Below are 18,987 nucleotides of genomic sequence, written 5' to 3'. Positions count from 1 at the left end.
GTTTTGGCCGAACCAACGGGCGGACCGAGGGGGGATAGCTAAGGTAAGCAAACAATGCGAGCGGTCCAGTAAAAAGTTCTCGTCGTCGGCCGGAGACGGTTCAATTGTTAAAGCGACTGGTGGTTGTCAACGAAGCGGGCTTGATGGCGCACTCAACAAGATGAGTTACTCCTAGGAGTCTTTCGTCCCGTTTGGCGGGATGGGATGAACGAGATAAAGGATTTCTTCTGGAGGCTGGCCGAAGAGCTTGGCGGGAAAGAAGATGACAAATGCGGTGCAGGAGATGGGTCGGGTAGGTGCTGGTACGTGCCTTTGCATCTTAGATGTACCTACCCTTAACACTAGTTAACTCTTACATGACTGAAGTGGTCAAATGCCTGCGCACGTTGGGCACAATTCAGATAAAGACCATAACAAACAAAGTGCAAATGTACAAAATGCTGGCAAAATGCATGCTCCAAGCACACCGCAAGCAACCAAAACGCCGGTAACAAGCAATCGTGCATCGAACACGCCCCGGTCACATTTCGCCGGGTGGGATGATACCAACTGAACCGTTCCTCCTCGAATCAGCCGCAGAGCTGGTTAAGGTTGGGACGACAGACGAGATTGAATTGAAGCTCCTGTTTGATTGAGTCCCAAAATTCCCTTCACTCACCCAGCAAAGATTCAATCCCACGACCTTTAGCTCTCGGCGCCCCAAAAACTACATTCTGGAACGGATTCCCGCGGGGCACGCAAAGCGACCACAATCATCTACCTCCAAAGCAAAGAGCCAAAACCCAATCATCCAGAAGAACCCGGATGGCAGCTCCGCCGCCACATATTACACTTGGCAAGCATAGCAAAGGAACTAAGGGCGGAATCTTACAAAACAATTAGCGCAACGGACTCGGCGTGGTAAGTTCACCCATTCCTTCTCAGCCTTCCATGTCATGACTCGACGGTGCATTCCCGAACCCATTCTGGCAGGTTGACACCGACAGGGAACCCGATAGAACAAGGTCCATCTCACCTACAGACGGCATCAGCGACCTAATAGGACCGTTTGTTGCAACTTGGGATTACCGCCTGGTTGGTAAGATATCTCCGAAGCTCACTCATTGGTCCCGCGGATTACGACTGGTAACATACATGGGCTTGGTGGCTTTGGTGGCCTTGAGGCGTATATCACAATCCTTTGACCTGGGACTGAGGGTTCCGAATCGTCCACCTCTGTTTCTATCTTCTTTTCCTCGTCAAACATATACCTCCCCGGTTCACTAACTCCCCAGATCTAGACCAACTCCGCTTATTCATTCCCCCGGACTGTCACCCACAAGGAACTCAAACAGGACCACACCTAGCAATCCCTAATGGCCGGCACAAAAAAGGATGTCGCTAAAGGCGACAACCTAGCAGTCCCAACAGCAAGTGGCGAGTCAGAGTCAAAGGCACCAACAATAGCAGAGAGCGAGGGATACAACAACAACAACAACAACAACAACGAAGTCCTCTCGGACACAGATGGCGGACGGACTATCGACTCGACAGACCCAGAGAAGCAACAGGCGAATGAGTTGACCCAGAAGAATTCCAATACCACACAAAAGAGTCACGCGACTACGGTACGGGAGGATGGAGTAGAATACCCAACTGGCCTGAAGCTGGGCATGATTACCATGGCGTTATGTTTGGCTGTCTTCTTGATGGCTCTCGGTGAGTTTTCTCCATCCTTGCTTCTGCCAGGTGAAAGAATATGGGGACGCTAACAAGAAGCAGATAACTCTATCATCGCGACGGCCATTCCCAAGATCACGGATCAGTTCCACAGTTTGCCGGATGTTGGTTGGTATGGGAGTGGTATGTCCTTTTCTCCCTCCCCACTCAGACTAGCGAACAATTACTGACGAGATCCGCATGTAGCCTACCTCCTTACCACCGCCGCGCTCCAACTCCTCTTCGGGCGCTTCTACACCTTCTTCTCTCTAAAATGGGTCTTCCTCATCGCCATCTTCATCTTCGAGGTCGGCTCCCTGATCTGCGGCGTAGCCAACAACTCTACCACGCTAATCATTGGTCGTGCCATCGCCGGCATCGGTTCCGCCGGTATCTTCTCCGGCGCCCTGATCATTCTCGCCTATGCCGTGCCCCTCGAAAAGCGGCCCATATACACCGGCTTCATCGGCTCCATGTACGGCATCGCATCCGTCTCCGGCCCGCTCCTCGGTGGCGCCTTCACAGATCAAGTTACCTGGCGCTGGTGCTTTTACATCAACCTGCCCATCGGCGCCGTCACCATGGTCGTCATCGGTTTCTTCTTCCCCGACCCGCAGCGCGAGAGACCCACCGAAGTAACCTGGGCCAAAACCATCATGCAGTTCGACCCCTACGGCACAGCGGTATTCATGCCCGCCATCGTCTGCCTCCTGCTCGCCCTCCAATGGGGCGGCACCACTTACGAGTGGGACAGCTGGCGCATCATCTTCCTCTTTGTCCTCTTCGGCGTCTTGATTACCGCCTTCATCTTTATCCAGTTCAAGATGCAAGACGAAGGCACCGTGCCTCCGCGGATCATCAAGAAACGCTCCGTCTGGGCCGCCACCATTTTCTCCTTCTCCTTGGGCGCCGCCTTCATGGGCTCGGTTTACTACCTCCCCATCTGGTTCCAGGCCGTCAAGGGCGCCACCGCCGTAAAATCAGGAATCATGAACCTCCCCATGCTTCTTTCCACCGTGATCCTGTCGGTAGTAGCAGGCGGTCTCGTCTCCACCCTAGGCTACTACACTCCCTTCATGATCCTCTGCTCCGTCATCTCCAGCATTGGCTACGGCCTTTTGACAACCTTCCAACCCGACACCGCATCCGGTAAATGGATCGGCTACCAGATCCTCGTCGGCGCCGGGCTAGGCATGGGTCTCCAACAGAGTCTAATGGCCGTGCAAACCGTCCTGGAAATAAAAGACGTCTCCATCGGCACCGCGCTGATGGTGTTCATGCAGACCCTCGGCGGCGCGCTCTTTGTGAGTATCGCGCAGAACGTGTTTGCCAATAAGCTGGTGCAGTACGTCGGCGAGCTGGCGCCGGGGTTTGGGAACGCCAAGGATATCCTGCTGCTGGGCGCGACGAGCGTGCAGAAGACGGTGGATAAGAGTATCCTGCCCGGAGTCACGCTGGCGTATAATAATGCCCTGACGGACGTGTTTATGGTGTTTGTGGCGATGGCGGTGGTGAGTATCTTTGGGGCGCTGTTGGTGGAGTGGAAGAGTGTTAAGGGGAAGAATGTTGAGGTTGGGTTGGCGTGATTTTGTACTTCCCAGGGAAGGGGGCAGGGTGTTGAGGAGGATATGTGTTAGCTTGAATGGAACTTCAAGGCGGAAGTTAAGCAAGACCTTCAAATTGATGGGGATAGAGATGTAGTTTTCTACAGGTACTTAATCTGGTTAATGGGTGTTTTGATACAGAAGCGATAGTAGGAATAATGAATCTCTCCTATACCGACGTTTAATCTTTTCAGTCTCGCCAAAGGAAAGACGGTGTACTCCGTATGTTCTTTTACTCGCGCAAGACCTCTCTCCTATGGTACTGTTGCCCTTCAGTGTTATTCAACTGTCCAGCTCGTGTGTTTTGTATTCATATTTCATTCTCCACAAACCTCTTTTATACTGTGCATTCTGGACATATCCTCCCAAGGTCTTCCCCAAGGATCAGTTCTCATTTCATGACGGTCTCCTGCATCTCCAACTCCAAGTTTCCCCGGGGAAGCGAAGGATTCAAGTCTGTGGGAATTTCTCGATCAATTCGTTATTGGGCCGCATCGTCTATTCACCTATAATACTATGCTTTCAGCACGAAGAATGAGATAACTCGCATCAGAGGGCTTCGACATTGGCAGCCCCAACCGGGCACAGCTATGGCTTATCGTTATGGCGTGGCGGACACGCAAAAGGGAGGAGCTACAGTTCGTGGCAGTAGCGGTTTGTGGCATCTCTATTCTCTTCCGTACACATATAGATACTTATCTGTCTCGGTCTACTGAACGTTCATTCAAGACTGATTTCTCGTATTATTTACACCTGCTAGTCAACCGTCCTGACGGCCGTACTTACAGCATCATTTTCGTGGCCAAACGTGCCCGATGCGCACTGGTCATGCCATGCTTTCTGGTATGCATCGCTGGTGCTGAGCATTTCCGACATCTTTCTTGCTTCAAATCAGCTCTCCCATCTGTCCATCATCGGTCCCAGCAATATCATCAGTCCCAGACGAACAGGAAACATTCCAATCCATGATACACCGGCCGGGACGGGAGTCATACGCCGCCATCTTCTCCAAATGTTGACCAAGATAGTGACACCGAGCACGGAGATTAAATCTGAATCTGATCCAGCAACAGATATTGCAGCGATCCCGCACGGCAACGACAGCAGTGAATATCTTGCCAGAGACATTGAGGCACAAGCCGCCAAATCTCATGGAAAGCTGCTACCCCCAGCTGAATCTGTCGAAGAAGGCGGAGGCAAAATACCTGCCGAAGCGAATGCTGATACCCTGTCAAAGAGCAGTGAGGCGGCGACAGAGGTTGAATCGGAGCAATGGAAGTTAAACTGGCGCTCAATATTTGTTTGGCATTGTCCAGTAATGTTTACCTCGTATGCAGCCATGTTTTATATGGCAGGTTTGTTTTGCCTTTTGACCGGCCCAATTTTTGAGGCGTTGTGGTCAGATACCACGGAGGAGTCACAGCCGGGCCTTTTTGCGGCGTTGGCGTACCTGATTACTCTGTGGGTATCGGTGACATTGTTTTTCTACTGCGCCCTCCATGCTCCTGACAGCTTTGAAAAGAAGGATGATGAGCGGGAGCCGGACGAGCATAGCCGCGGGATCGAGAGCACAGACTGTCGAGGTACGGACGGCGACCAGGCAGCACATGGCAAACAAGGGATATGGGTCAGACATTGGAGGAGACGCATCGTGTATTGTAGCAGGGTACAACGCATCGACTGGCGTCCTTCTTCGTGTTTTTCTGGATTGGTCGTCATGTATGTTTGTCTGGTGCAGGTTCCTTCTTCCGAGGGGATTCGCTTGCTCGCTTCTCAATGGGACCTGTAACCGTGATGCCGGGTTGAGTTCAATTGAAGCGCACTTCGGGGCCAGTGATAGTGTGGATAATTGAGGAGTTCTGCGATATCGTGCAAGATACGGGTTGTCGTGGTAGGCAGGTGGTGAACTGTGTGGCGAACCGTTACAAGCACAGGAGTATTATCGCTGGGATAGAACAATAGAGTAACGGAGTAGTAGCCAAAAGGTACTGGTAGGTTGTGATAGCTATTGCTTGCTGAAGAACCAGGTATAACGAAGGCCGGGAGGCCTTCTTATATACTGGTCTTCAACCCCGGGTCCTATCTGATTGGTCAATCTATCTAGCTTACATGAGGCTCAACGATTGGATCGTAACAAACTGGTGATGGCCTCGGTCCGAAGAAAAGGGCGATATGGGACGATTGGTGTGGAAAAGACCATGATAATGGATCGATAGTTAAAAGTAGATGTTCTGGGAGAAGAATACGAGGAAGAGTTGAACAGCCAAAAACTGTGTTGTATTCGTCACTCCAGTCGTCGCCCACCGCGCTCGGCGGGTGATAACGTGAGTCGCTCTTTCCATTCTCAATTTGCATTTTCGGGGGACGCATCATTCTCTCCAGACACGAGAACTGGCCAGGGACATAAGGTACTAATGTCGGGTAGTAATCATCACACTTTGCGGCCCTCTGGAAGCAACGACTTTGTCGACTCGCGCCTCGCGCAACTTGCATTTTCAACCTGTTACGTCACCAAAGGACCAGTCCAATTGCGTCGTGTGGTACTGTGCAACTAAGAAATTAGTTTTCTACCGTTCTCAGTCCAATCCTCCGAGTTTTTTCCATTGCTTACAAGAATTGCCACACCCGATGGTTTGACGATAAACGTCGGCGATGGACGCCGGCAATGATGACGATCCCTGAAATTCTGCCAGCCGACGAGAAGAGAACTGCACTTCACAAGTACAAGGTCCGTGCACTAAAAACATCCAATAACAAGGGCCGCTGGTCTAGTGGTATGATTCTCGCTTAGGGTTCAATCCTGAGCATTCTTGCGAGAGGTCCCGGGTTCAATCCCCGGGTGGCCCCAGTCTTTTTCTCTTTTTTCCCATTTTCTCCTTGTTCTGTCTTTTGCGTTGTTGACATTCCTAATGTTTCTTCTTTTTTTTACTCTTTTTGATTCTTCTACTCTTTGTTTACAAGACAGTCGATCCGTATCACAGATGGCTTTTTTCGGCGACGTCTGTAAGATCGTCAACTACCTGCAACAAACTTCGATATTTGGGTTAGTTACCATAACGATGGAAACATACCACGCTTTACAAAAGAAACAACTGGGACTTGCCCAATCGGGATGTCGTTCACATTTTCATTGGTGCAAGTTTCCAAAGCTATTTCTCGACCGCACATGTACCACCACTTGGCGGACATCTCCGTGTCTCCAACCTCCGTTCCATTCGAATTGGTCCTCTCACCTTCCTCACTCACACCTTCGGTTTGTCCTTCCAACAACACCGTGTCTCACAGGGGCACCCCCGCTTCGCCTAGCCAACTTTCCTCCCGTCAGCACCGCTCTCCCCTCCTCCGCCTGCCTTCCCCTCTCGGCAGCAGTACCCGAAGGCTCCAAACCCAACCTTCTCTTCCACCCCTCACTCTCTGCTCTCTCCATCCAATTCCCATGTAACCCCAACTTCAACTTCATCGGCAAATGAATCACGGCCACCGGCCCTTGTCGCAGATTCAAAGCGTCGAAGATGACTACGTCGTTGCGCAGCTGGTCGAGGTGGCTTAGAAGGGCTATGATGTATCCTTTTCCTTCCTGCTTGCTACCTGGGGAGGGAATGAAGGTAGGTTCTTGGAAAGTGGTTGTTGGGGAGGCGTGGTAGATGTCTGACGTGCCGTAGGGGCTCAATGAGGAGGGTGAGGGGGAGGGGGTAGAGGGGTTGGTGTGGGTGGAATGGGAAGGTGCAGGTACGTCTGGACCAACTCCGTTGCTCTTTCCATTTGGAACTGAAGGTGGAGTAACCGCTGAAGGGTCTGACCCCAAAGCCCCCGGGGAGGAATGGAAATGTTCATAAGACCAAGTGAAGTGTCCCAAACAATTGAACAACCCACCAGCCGGTGGCCCGCATTTCTCAAAGTCATAAGGCCTGCTAGTATCAATGACCGCTTGCCAGAAGTGTCTGTACGGTTTGGTGATGTACCGCTCGTCAATACGGGAGAACTCGCCATTTGTAGGCCAGACCACTGCCGGCGTGAGACGGGCGTCTGCCACGAGAATGGTGTCTCCTGTGGCAGTAATGAACGGGGAACGGGCCGCGTGGGGATTGATGATCCAGCGCATTGTGGGCGAGGAGAGCTTGTTAGGTCTGAGCGGGACTTTGGGGTCCAAAGGAGAGGCGGAAGGAGTAACCTTGGGATCTGGCGGGAACCAGTAAAAGACGTTGTTGTCCGCGACGGTGAGGTCGATGATTATTTCGCCTGTGGTCGGGTGCTCATAGCAACCTGCTACGTGGCCGTGGAAGCCTTTCTTTTGTGTCAGTATCATTTCCATCACTGCCATCTCCATCATTCCAACACGGTAGCCACAACAAGAAAGGACAGAAAGGAACATACCGTTACCACCCCTAAACCACACCACTTCTCCCCTCTCATCATTCCCATCTCTAGGAACAACACCATACCACTGATCCTCCTCCGGATCCCAAGCAAACTTCTCGCCTCCCGCTTTCATCCTCTCCAGGTCCATCTTCAGCGGCGTCAAGGGCAAAACTACCCAGTTCTCAGATACTCCGCAATCATGAATCATCCCAGCAAAGGGCGCCTTGAACCACCGCTCTCCAAGCTTCTTGCCTGTCTCTTCGTCGATCGTCCAGACTACGCAGTCGACTGAACAATCACCTGCGGAGCCGCCGGCTTCGTAGGCGAAGCAGACCATTTCTTGGGCTGAGCCGTTCTCATTCTTCACGCCATTCCCAGTTCTTTGTGCTCCGTCCTCTCCATGAACACTGGCAGGAGCATGTCTTGCCTTTGCCTTGGGAACCAACTTAGGATGCGCCGTAAAAGTTGGACTCCTCACCTGTCCCTCAAAGTCCCAGCCCGTCTGTCTGGTTTCAAGCGTCTCTGGGTCCATAGCAACAGGTAACCCATCCTCTTTCATTGCTAGCAGCTGGCCCCGCCAAAAGACGACATTGGTGTTTGATACCGTCCTGTCTATGTCCTGGTTTTGGACGAGAGGGTCGTCGGTGAATTGATTTCTGTAGGAGCCGAAGAGAGCGCGGTTGTGGCGTTGTTCGAGGGTTAGGCGGGTGGTTTGAACGTATTTGTGGAGTAGTGATGCAGTTCCTGTTTGATTTACTGCTGGATGCCCTTCTGTCACCGTAGCCCCTGACACTGTCGTCTCTGACCCTGTCGCTGTCGCTGATGTTTTTGAGCTGGTAGCAGGCCCGGCAGCAGGTCCGGTAAGCCTAGGTCCGCTGAGGCTGATAGCAGTAACAGCCCCATCCCCATTAAAGTGTATATCATTCGCGTACAACGGCGGAAAAAACCTGTCTGGTTGGACTCGATAAAACGTCCCGTTTAGTCCGGCGGGGATCTGGCCAGAAATGGGGAGATAGGGAAGATAGAGGTGGGCAGCGCGGAGAGGGGTGTTGAAACCTGTGAAGGGGGGCGTAGGAGGGAAGCGGACGGGGTGTGGAGAAACCAAGCGACCGTTTTCATCGTAGGGTGGGGAGGAGTCGGGGAAGTTGGTGATGGGGGTTGTGGTGTATGGTTTAGACGCCATGGCGAGGCCGGCTTGTTTGACACTCTGGTCTCTGGATGCTTTGTAGTTTGTTTGGATACTTTTTAGGTTGTTGAGCGGGGCCAGAACGAAGCTGGGCATACCTTTGAGCTACTCGTGATACTGCCGGTGGCCGTCGTTAAAGACCAACGGGGATCGCCACGTTTCTGTTTTACGATTTCGGGACGATGCTAAGATTTACCCCTTTCTCGCCCTCGTCCGAACCATCTCAACGAAGGAATGGACGAGCGCGACACCCTTCTCGGCAGTAACTACCGAGAATAGGGACTACGATCTGTGGACTGGACATTGTTTTGAGTTTATTTCCACAAAATACGAGCCCCCGCACTTACGCTCAATCAAATGGTTCTATTCCAGATCTTTTTTATCCATGGTTCAATGAAACCGTCATGGGTCGTTTCGCGGTTGCCGGCTAATCAGGTCGTAGGTGTGCGGAACGGGCAAATGCGGGGCGCGGTCGGGGAGGGGAACGGGACACGGAACACGGCCCAGGAGAGGTGCCCGGCCACTCGGCAGTCATCCGAACCTTTTGCACCCCAAACAGAAAATACCTTGGATTTGAGGGTTTCCGAGGGCAAACGTATTTTTTAAGCATTCTAATTGTTTTTAGAATTCGGAATTCGGAATTCGGAATAACGATCAAGTGTCCTAGCACTGTGCCAATAGCAAAACGCTGATATTTTGACCACTCGTACCCGACCAAGCGATGGAATCGTCATTCACAAGAAACTTCGGAGCTTGATTATATCTTGCTCGTAATTATCAATAGATCTGGAACAAATCTTCACAAGAGACGGCCGCAGATTGTGCCGGACCCGGCCAGGCTCAGAATGGGCTGGGGTCTCAACCCCCGTGAGCCGAGACTGAGCGGGAACTCCTCCACGATTGTCCCGGTGACATCATTGCCAGAATTTCCCCGCCTTGCTTTACCTGTACATGTTGTTGCATGAGCATCTACCGTGGCTTGATGGCTTCGACATGAAAATACACTGGCATGCTGCACGTATACCGTAGAACCTCCGAAACCCGCCGTTGTACTTTTTCCCCTTTGAGCGCCTACAGGGAAAGGACGGTGGCGGGTTTCACGAGTTTCTACGATGGCAAAAATCGTTCTATACACAATCTGGAATGGAACAGGATGTCGATCCGAATCAACCTGTGCCCAAACTTGGCCTAACGAGTCGGGCTAGCGCACAACGGCACGTTTTGACTTGAAAGGCGGAGCATTGGCGTCGAACTTTATGTGTTGAGTTTGAATTCCCTCCATTGGAAAGACCTCTTGGTCTACTTGTCCAAAGCCATCACTGTGCATATACAGGCTTCAGGGTGAGTCATCAGCCTGACTTGCAAGAGTTGAAACTGCGAGTGTCATTAGATTGCATGCCTCGACAGCTGAACGAAAACTGACCTTGGACCTGCAGAATCCAGCCCTTTACCGCACACTCACTTCTCCGCCCCGTCCTGCACCAACTCAGGCAACACCCTCTCCCCCTTCCTACTCGCCCGTTCCTCCGCACCGTCCCACTTTCCTCCGCCAGGCAATTCCAAAACCAATGGATCCTCACACCCCTCTTGCACACCCTCCCCATACTTTGGCGCCCTCAAGTCATCATCTTTGATCTTCTCCCCCGTGACCGGATGCGGATAATGAAACGGCACCACCCTCGTATCCGGCCACAACATCTTCCTCTCCAGAATCTCGTCCGGACCCGTGGGATCCTCCGGAAACGTCCTCGTCGGCCACGGCACATAATTCGGCTTGGTCTTGCTCCACCCCGTTTCAAAATTCGCATGCCAAAACGGGAAGTATCTATACCTCCACAGTTTCCATACCCCGTCTTCCTTCACATACTCATTCTCATACAGGCCGCCTTCCCACCACTGCCGGTGTCCCATCGGGAAATCCTTCTCGATCGAGTTATGAGTGCCGGCTTGCATCAGGGCGCGCATGCGACACCAGGCGTGGTCGCCTGAGGGAGAGACGTCGACGATGTCTTGCATCATTATGTGGTCGAGAAGAAACCCGTGGACGGGACCGTTGCGGCCGGCGACGAAGGTCTTGGCGAACCGCCCCTTGTAGAGCCGCTCGACGCCGGCTTTGCCGAGATAGCGTGAGCCGAGGAACTCAACGAAGGTATCGGGGCGGTTTGAGAAGAGGTCGACTACTTCGTTGTAGAGGCATTTGTCGAGGTAATAGCCGTATTTGTGATGTGTTTTGCGGATCTCGGCCTCGTCTGGGGGGTTGTTAGAGGTTTGCGGTGATGGAAGGGAATATTGGAGACTGACCGGAGACCCGGGATAGCTCCTTTTGCAAGGTGAGTACCTGTTTCTTCAGTTCTGCGAGCTCTTGTTCCATTTTGGGCTATGTGGTGTTTGGGTCAAGTTGTTCCTTGGGATTTGCGAGCTGAATCTCCAAAAAACAATTGAGCGGCGGCTTGGATGTGGACGGGATTGTCTTTAAAGCCTTGGTAGGCGACGGCGAAGTGTTGTTACTTGTTCGGGTGTAGCCCCATCATCCTTTACTCGAGCCGTCGTTTGGGTCCCATTGAGGCTAATTTCTCGAATGCACCAGTGACAACACGGCAATTAAATGCATCATTATCTTCATCTCGAACTCCCGTTCCCCCACTGGGTCAGCCCTGGGAGTGCTTTCCCACTTGCGTCCGTCATTCGACTCTTAAGGGCCCCGCGGGCCGGGGCGCATCTTCGGCTAGGTGTAGAGAGATCAGACGAGCAGCTGGGTAGGTACTGCAGGGAGCTTTGACCAAGAAATGGGAAAGGGATTTTGGCCGACGACACCTCGTCTTGGTTGCGAATTTGTGAAATGAGTGGTGGGGAAGTATGACGGTGACTGTCATGGCGATTCTGTTGTCGGCGGACGATTTTGGTGGAGGCGACTCGTCAGGAACTCTGAAAGCGACAATGAGTGACGAGATTGATGATTGGGTGGATTTGCGACAAAGGTGTTGGTTCGCGCTACAATACAGGTCGTAACGATTCAAAGTCATTGTCACGGGCAATGGCCAACCGTGAGTCCGTGACTGCATTCAATGTGGGTAGCGATTGCATTTCTCACCTGCCCATGACTAGCAAGGAGAAGCCATGAACACGGCCAAGAATGGAAGGAAGGGAGTGACAATACATCCCGACGTTTTTTGACAAAGTTCCACTGAGGCATCTCCTGGGCTTCGGGGCGGGTCTCAGGGACTCCTTCCATATTTGAGCGTCGACTGAATCCACTGAAAATTGGCAAGGTACCTCTGAACGATTGGAAAATGCCAACACAGACCACTTGAGATGCCCAACTTCGGCCCGGCAGGCAGATCAAAGGCTCTCATTGTTAGGGCTCTCACTTACTGTCTGAGCTTTCCACTTCCTTGCACTACATAACTGCATTCTCTTTCATTGCTTCCGTTCCCCCCAACACACCATTCTTCAACACTGCTTCACCATCTTGGTTACCAAAAGAAGTCAGATCACAGTAGAAAAGGCTAGCAGATGAAGTGGCCAACCATGAAGTATCCCCTCCCCAGTTTGCTTATTGTCATTGTTGTGATTTACAAGCCGTTTCCTCACGGGACTAACTGTGCTACTTGAAAGGTGAAACCTCCTAGGTCGTAATCCGAAGTATGCCCAACATATTCCTGTATGAGGGCCAAAATGTTCCGAGGTTTCAAACTTGACGGGTCTACAAGAATGGATGCAAAATCCTGACCTTGAATCCTTAGGTCTCCGAGAGCGCGATTCGCTATACAAACAGCGGGGCAAAATAGCACCCTGCGAGGAAAGCACAAGCTAATGACAAGTGCCCCAGCCCGGATGGTCTCGACGAAGTCGGACTGGCTCATCCTCAGGTTCAACATGAGGTTTAACACATGCCGGGATTTGTCAGTCGTCTTACAGGTGCCAGTGTCAATGCATGACTTGACATCCGGACTCTTTGCACCTTGGAGAGCCTTCTGGCTTATTCAAAAGTAACTGTGGGTGTGAGGTTGGCTGAAGTGGGTGTTGCGTGCTTCTACAGATCTCACCAAACCACACACCCACGGCTATCTCCAGAAAGTAGCGTCGAGACTCGAGGTTTGGAAGACAGAAAGATTTCGCTATCCCAAACCAAACTCTGCTTGTGCTGAGGATCTGCAGTTGCCCGGGGCGCCTTGAGCTTGACTCAAGTCGGGTGGCGAACTCAGCAATTACAGCGAGCATACAGCTGGGAGACTGGATATCTACGTATCGTCATGGCAGCGTAGTATGTTCCAGTCGTGGAGGTGGAGGGGATGCAGAGGTATCAAAGCTGGATGCATGGCTACCTCTCACCGGGCCCCTAGTTACGGCGATCTGCCGATGTGACCGCCTGTTCGGCGGAATACTGGCCGTCTGAAGACATCGGTGAACGACTGCCCCATCCGACTTCAAGGACAAGCCGGTCAATGAGGACCCTATCAATGACACTTTACGCCTGCGGAAGTATATCAGAAGGACAGTGACGAAATGTGCTATAGGTACTGAGTCTACGGTGTGCTGCGGCTCTGAATGTTGCCAAATGAGTTTTGGGATAACCGTCTGAACCCTTTCCTACCGGACGGGATAGGTTCCGGGCTTCGTCCTCTGGGTCGTTTTCGCTCACCACCGGAGAGAAAGCCCCAGCCAGTCTAGCACGTGAAATATTCACAGCACAACCTCCAAGATGTCTCTTACGTAACATACATCCCCAATGCGCTTTCGTTTTGGTTCATTGGCGTACGCAGTCGCGAGGCTCATTGCATTAGGCATTGGCCGTTATCAGTCATAAAAAAGCCGCAAATTAACCTGCTGGCCAAGGTACGAGGACAAAAAAAGAAGAGACCCGCCAGCTCATTTTGCATGATCAGGAATTGCACACGCTTTGGTCGAACGATCCGTTTACTTGTCAAGCACGCAGTGACATTGACTCATCAAGGTACACGACGCCAGCACAAACCAGAGGTACACCGGCGGCGCTTTCGATCTCGAAACTCTCCAATCTCTCCTGCGGGCCTTGGAAGCACTGCGTCATTTTAAATCGCACCAGTTCCGTATAATCTCGGGAGATACGTTTTCAGGGTTCAAGAAACTCTACCAAAACTCAGATCCTAAACGCAAATTGGGCCTCAAAACCTCAATATGTACCTACCGAAATTATACGGTAGCACGACCATCACAAACTCACGAACATTATGCATGACTGGCAATGGCCAATGGCAGGATCCTTAGGTGCGTTGCGTGAATCCGAAGGAGTGTCTTCTCAATTCTCCTGCTGGAATATATTTGAAGAGGCTCATTGGACAATAACTCGTAGCAACTGCTTCACCGTCCTGGCATGGCCCGTTTTCCCCGGCGTTCAACCACTGCATGGAGTCCGCTTCGGAGTTCCAGAGCACATGGCTGACTATACACAAACTGACAGTCAAGAAATACTGTCACTCCCAACGGTGCAGTAAATATGGGTGGGGAGTGACAGTATTTTTTGACCATCACTGTAGGTCTACCTTAACAGAGAGCTGTACATACAGCGGTTTCTAGATTATAAACGCCGAGTCAGATCCAAGCTTCCCGGGGTCTACCTTATTCAAGGAGCCTGTATGCACCCAGCCAAAGCCGCAGACGCGTGTTTGACACCAGAAATGCACAGCAACATTGAGGACATAATGCAAATTACGGAGGTCACTATTGCCACAGGACCAGTGCCAGTCGCCGTCTATGGAAACTACCTGACATGCTAAGGTAGGTGACCTCACATGCTCCAGAACATCGAAGAGTCGTTGCGATCGACCGGCCCGTACATTCCAGGTCCATCTGAAACAACAGAACAACTGTTCTAGCTGTGATCATATGTACAATTGGTCTGTATACCTTACGTTGCTGCATACCTCTGTGTGTGCTTCACCACTCACTGCAACTTGCCATTTGCAGCTGCCAGCCTCGGCTGAGTGAGGCAGGGAGAGAGATTCCAGCAATGCTTACTTCACATTGTTAAAGCGACGTACATAGCGATTTCGAGCCCTGACGACTGGAGTATGGTAATCAGAATGAAGACCAAGAACTTGTACTTAAGGACAACTAGCCTACTGCTTCGGTTTTCTCCTTCTTTCCTTCATCACATCAGACATCCATTCCAGCAAGACTTAGTTGCCAATCTCCAACCCAGACCTACACCAGTCACTGTCTCAATCTAACCAAATCAGAAGCTTTTAAAGTCTACCACATCTGATCAGTACCACTTGAAGTCAATTCTTCAAGTCGTACACGTTGACAATTCCAGAGCATTTCCTGTTATCTTTCACCGAAGTCACATCAAAAGGTAGTAATAACTGCACGCCCTCCCTCGTAGACTTTGAAACATATGGCCCTGACAGTCTCCAAACCAAGTCCACCACTCCACAAGCAACATGTCAGCCAACAGTTCCTCGACCATCAGCGACGGTCCCATGGAGCCCCGCACACCACCTTCCAGTCCCGTAAATTCGGAGCATTGGAGCTCGAGGGCAAACTCGAGCCCCTCAACTCCCGTGAGTGTGGACCATTGGAGTTCGAGGGCCAACTCGAGCCCCTCGACTCCCGACGGTGATCGCGGCACGCTGTCGCTCGAGGAGGAGAGGGGCCGCACAGAGCAACGAGCAATTCCTCATCGCTCTGCGGAACCACCCCCATCACCGGGCCGTGTGGCATGGGCCCGCCAGCAGGCGGAAAACGGCGTCTTGAGGCCGCCCGCCAACTCCGACACCGCTGAGGGTCGGATGGCTGGGTTGGCGAGGACGGACCTACCTGTGTACGGTCGTCGTTTACGTACCCCTTGGCGGATGACCCCTTCCTCTCCTCCCCATTTCCATTTTCTTTCCCGTTTCCCTTCTCGTTCCCTCTCCCCTCCCCTTGCGCCTCGCGCTCAAAGCCAGGCCACCCAGCTGGCCTTCGGCCCGGACGACGCCATCCCTTCGATCGAGAGGGAGGTGCCCATGAGCAGCTCCATGGAGCTGGTCATGAGAGCACCAGAGACGTCCGTGTCCGTGCCCCAGCCCGCTCAAGTTCCCTCGGAGCAGGCACAGGCCACCCACCAGGTCCCTCTACCTCTACCTTTAGAAGTAGAAATATCAATGGGCACTTCCCTCGATGGCGTCATGCTGGCACGAGAACACCAGGAACCCCCATCCCCATCCCCGGAGCCCGAGCCTCACCCTCAACCTCAACCTCAATCTCAACCTCACGTCCTGTCAGCGCAAGAAATCCTGGCAAAGAAGACCCCCTGCACAAATTTAATCAAGCACCAAGACAAACCCAGCTGGTACGACCCCGACGACCCCGACGACGACGAGAGCGATCTAGAAGGTGTCTTGATAGAGGGAGGAGGAGGAGGAGCGGCGAGAGGCAAGACTAGAGAAGAAGAACGGGAAAAGGAAATGGAAAGGGATTCCGACGAGCGAGGAAGGGAGGGGTCATGTGCAGCTGTTGATGTCCAGGGGCATGGAGTACCAAGCCCAGAAAGCGACCCAGAAACAGACACAGGTCCGGGCCCAGCTTGAGGTCCGGCCTGTTTCTATTGCTTTTCCTGTTCCTGTTTGTGTTTGTGTTTGTGGTGAGGGTTGTGCGGGTCCGTCCTCGTCCTTCTCGGGGCGACGAGTGCATTTACCGGGCGAATAGAACGCGTGGGAAAATTGATTAGGTAAACAGCACGGGATTCTGTCTTTACCGATTTTTTTTGGTTTTTTTTTGGTTTTTTTTGAGGGGGGGGGGGGATATTCGGGTTTGTTTGGTTTCTCTTTTCGGGGGGGTTTTTTTTCTGGGGGTTTTTTTGTATTTTATTTTTTTTATTTTATTTTTATTTTTATATTTTTTTAACGGTATTCAGGTCGATCAGATAGATACCTAGACAGAGGTAGTTCAGAATGGCTGGCCTCTCACCTACTGTGGTGGCACTTCCGTTTCCTTTAAATGAAACTTTTTTTCCTTTCTGTTTCGCAAAGACCATGGTCCATTGTTGACTCCCGTGAACATGTGAACGTGTCGGCTCAGAGCACTTGGAGAACGATCGGTACTCGGAGGTCTCAACCTGCAACTATTGCTTGAAAACTTGAACTTGGGGGAGGTCCGCGCCACTCGTAGACTGCACCTCAGTCAAGGTTGCCTGGTGCGTCGTCGAACGGGTGTTGGTAGCTGATGTGGCAAGAAGGTGCTACCTGCCTCGAATGACCAGATTGCTGAAAGAGGTAGGCCATGTTGCCTGCTTTTCTTTCTTTTTTTTTTTTTTTTTTTTTTTTTTGCCATGCCCGCTTCCTGCTTCCTGGCGCTTGCGCTTTATAATGGTTCAACTCTCACCTTCAGCCAACCGTTGAAGCATGTGAGAGGGGGAAGCCACGTTCAGCACAGCTCTTGTCCAGCTTTGTTCATCACTTCCTATGATGTAGGTGAGGTCTGAAAAATTGTTGAGATGCGTAGTCAAGGTATTGCATTGAGAAGTTGAAGGGGCTCGGGAAATTGTTAGTGAGGAAGTGACGTTGAGCCCTAGAAAATAATTGGCCGACGATTGCACATGCATCACCAACCAATCGGAGGGAAGTCTTCAAGAAGCACGGAAGGGAGAGGTATCTGTAGTCTGTACATGTGTACTTGGAATGTTACATAAACGTTGCTTCTTTGTGTATGCGCTTGCCTCTTATACATCGCCATCGACTGCCAAATGCAACAGCCAGATCCCATCCCACCAGAGGTTCCAAGCTGCAGTGACATTCCGTTCTGCATGTCCGTGGTCTGCTTACTAGATACATTTTGCACGTTCGAAAGTGGGTCCAGGCCTCGAGAAGGAAGTGTCACACACGGAAAGTTCGCTTTGGGAGCCAGACGGATTCCATATCGGCTTAACATTTCTGTAGCAGCTGAAAAATCTTTCCCTCTTCACCTGACCCGTTAGCCCTAGCCCTCCTCACGTGAAGTGGTGAATGTGTGGGCAACACCTACACACACGAATACGATGCATAAAGATACGTAAAAATCGCCTGGATTACATAATTATACATACCGCGACGGGAACATGAGCATAACAAGCCTTGTTGTATATTTATTGTATGTCTCTATACAAAGGCCTCTTGATCTAACAAGGCTTGTTGAATCAATGAGGAAATTCACACTTTGAAGGCTACCTACCGACCGCGCAAACTTTTCGCCCGATGAAAAAAAAAAATTTAAAAAAAATAAAAAATAAAAAAAAAATTTGAAAACATCGCTAATTGGGATCAAACTAGCAATTACAAAAGCAAGAGCGACGACAAGAACCATCAAGCCACTGGCCGAATTATTTAGAGATGGTCTTCAGTTCTTTTTTTTCATATTTTTTTCCATAGACTGTTGTTTTCCAGGAGGGAAGAACTCTCGAGGATACCAAAGCAATGCGCTCGCTGTTCACGATCCTTGGCGATCAATGAACAGGGCTTGTTGACCAGCAGGTTTTCTCGCTACGGTGATGGGTAGGAGTCGCCCTTTGCTCTTTCCAAAGACCCAGGTGCTCAATGTCAGATCTGATCCCGATTCATTTTCTTAACCGTCGTTGCGCGAAACCCTTTCCTTTTCCTCACTTGTCCCTGGTGCCAAAATGGTCGGTCCGCTTGCTCCGTTCAGGCGGTCCTAAAATACACCAATGCAGGACACTCATCACTTGTTTCCCACATTTCCTCTTGAACAACATTTCCCCATCCCTTGTGTCTCCCATACAACATCCCAAATGACACCAGGCATGTTTTGTTTTCTTCTGCCCCTCACGAACAACCGTGTGTGTGTTGCGATCGATCAGGGGTACTTCCCGCCCGGTGTTTTGCGGTTTTCAGTGGGTCCTTGGCGTAACCCGCGACCAGAGCTCAGAGCAGAGGTACCTATCTCCCCACACTTGCCGAAGGAAACCCATACACCCGCATCGCCGCCCACGCGTTCCTCTGCTTGGCCCTACTGCCCGGACTCCCCCCCCAGAGAGGTAGGTAGCCTACCGAGCCGCCGGTCAGAGGTAGCTGCCCGTGCTATTTTTGGACGACATCCACTGAATAACCTCCGGTGCAGCATGCTTCAGAACACCCTGACCCTGCTTCAAAACACCTGACCCTGCTTCAAAACACCTGACCCTGCTGC

The 18,987-nt window shown here is 51.5% G+C and overlaps 4 protein-coding genes and 1 non-coding gene across 5 annotated transcripts; 3 read left to right on the top strand and 2 right to left on the bottom strand.

Moving 5' to 3' along the window:
- Positions 1-383: 383 nt before the first annotated feature.
- Positions 384-3,504, top strand: SMAC4_09281 (uncharacterized protein). Its single transcript, XM_066090929.1, has 3 exons — positions 384-1,698; positions 1,762-1,842; positions 1,906-3,504. The coding sequence occupies exons 1-3, from the start codon at positions 1,356-1,358 to the stop codon at positions 3,282-3,284; spliced, it is 1,803 nt and encodes a 600-aa protein (XP_065947385.1). The 5' UTR covers positions 384-1,355; the 3' UTR covers positions 3,285-3,504.
- Positions 3,505-6,059: 2,555 nt separating this feature from the next.
- Positions 6,060-6,149, top strand: SMAC4_13901. Its single transcript is given in 2 exon segments — positions 6,060-6,095; positions 6,114-6,149. It is a non-coding gene; the product is annotated as a tRNA-Pro (tRNA).
- A 391-nt stretch (positions 6,150-6,540) lies between these two features.
- On the bottom strand, positions 6,541-8,844 carry SMAC4_09280 (uncharacterized protein; the record flags this gene model as incomplete). The annotated part of the gene is made up of 2 exons (XM_003343821.1): positions 6,541-7,586; positions 7,677-8,844. 2 exons carry the CDS (start codon positions 8,842-8,844, stop codon positions 6,541-6,543), a joined length of 2,214 nt encoding a protein of 737 aa, XP_003343869.1.
- A 1,461-nt stretch (positions 8,845-10,305) lies between these two features.
- On the bottom strand, positions 10,306-11,218 carry SMAC4_09279 (uncharacterized protein; the record flags this gene model as incomplete). Its single annotated transcript, XM_003343820.1, has 2 exons — positions 10,306-11,096; positions 11,149-11,218. The coding sequence occupies 2 exons, from the start codon at positions 11,216-11,218 to the stop codon at positions 10,306-10,308; spliced, it is 861 nt and encodes a 286-aa protein (XP_003343868.1).
- Positions 11,219-15,269: 4,051 nt separating this feature from the next.
- SMAC4_09278 (uncharacterized protein) lies at positions 15,270-16,397 on the top strand (the record flags this gene model as incomplete). Its single annotated transcript, XM_003343819.1, has 1 exon — positions 15,270-16,397. The coding sequence occupies one exon, from the start codon at positions 15,270-15,272 to the stop codon at positions 16,395-16,397; it is 1,128 nt and encodes a 375-aa protein (XP_003343867.1).
- Positions 16,398-18,987: the final 2,590 nt, after the last annotated feature.

The sequence above is a fragment of the Sordaria macrospora genome, chromosome 6, assembly GCF_033870435.1.
Source record: "Sordaria macrospora chromosome 6, complete sequence".
NCBI lineage: Eukaryota > Fungi > Ascomycota > Sordariomycetes > Sordariales > Sordariaceae > Sordaria > Sordaria macrospora.
Note: the sequence above shows the minus strand (reverse complement) of the source record. Positions and strands in the feature narration are given on the sequence as shown.

Coding starts and splice junctions, on each gene's coding strand:
- SMAC4_09281 (XM_066090929.1), top strand. CDS start 1,356: ATGGCCGGCACAAAAAAGGATGTCGCTAAAGGCGACAACCTAGCAGTC. Junction 1,699..1,761: donor TGTCTTCTTGATGGCTCTCG/GTGAGTTTTCTC, acceptor AACAAGAAGCAG/ATAACTCTATCATCGCGACG. Junction 1,843..1,905: donor TGTTGGTTGGTATGGGAGTG/GTATGTCCTTTT, acceptor ATCCGCATGTAG/CCTACCTCCTTACCACCGCC.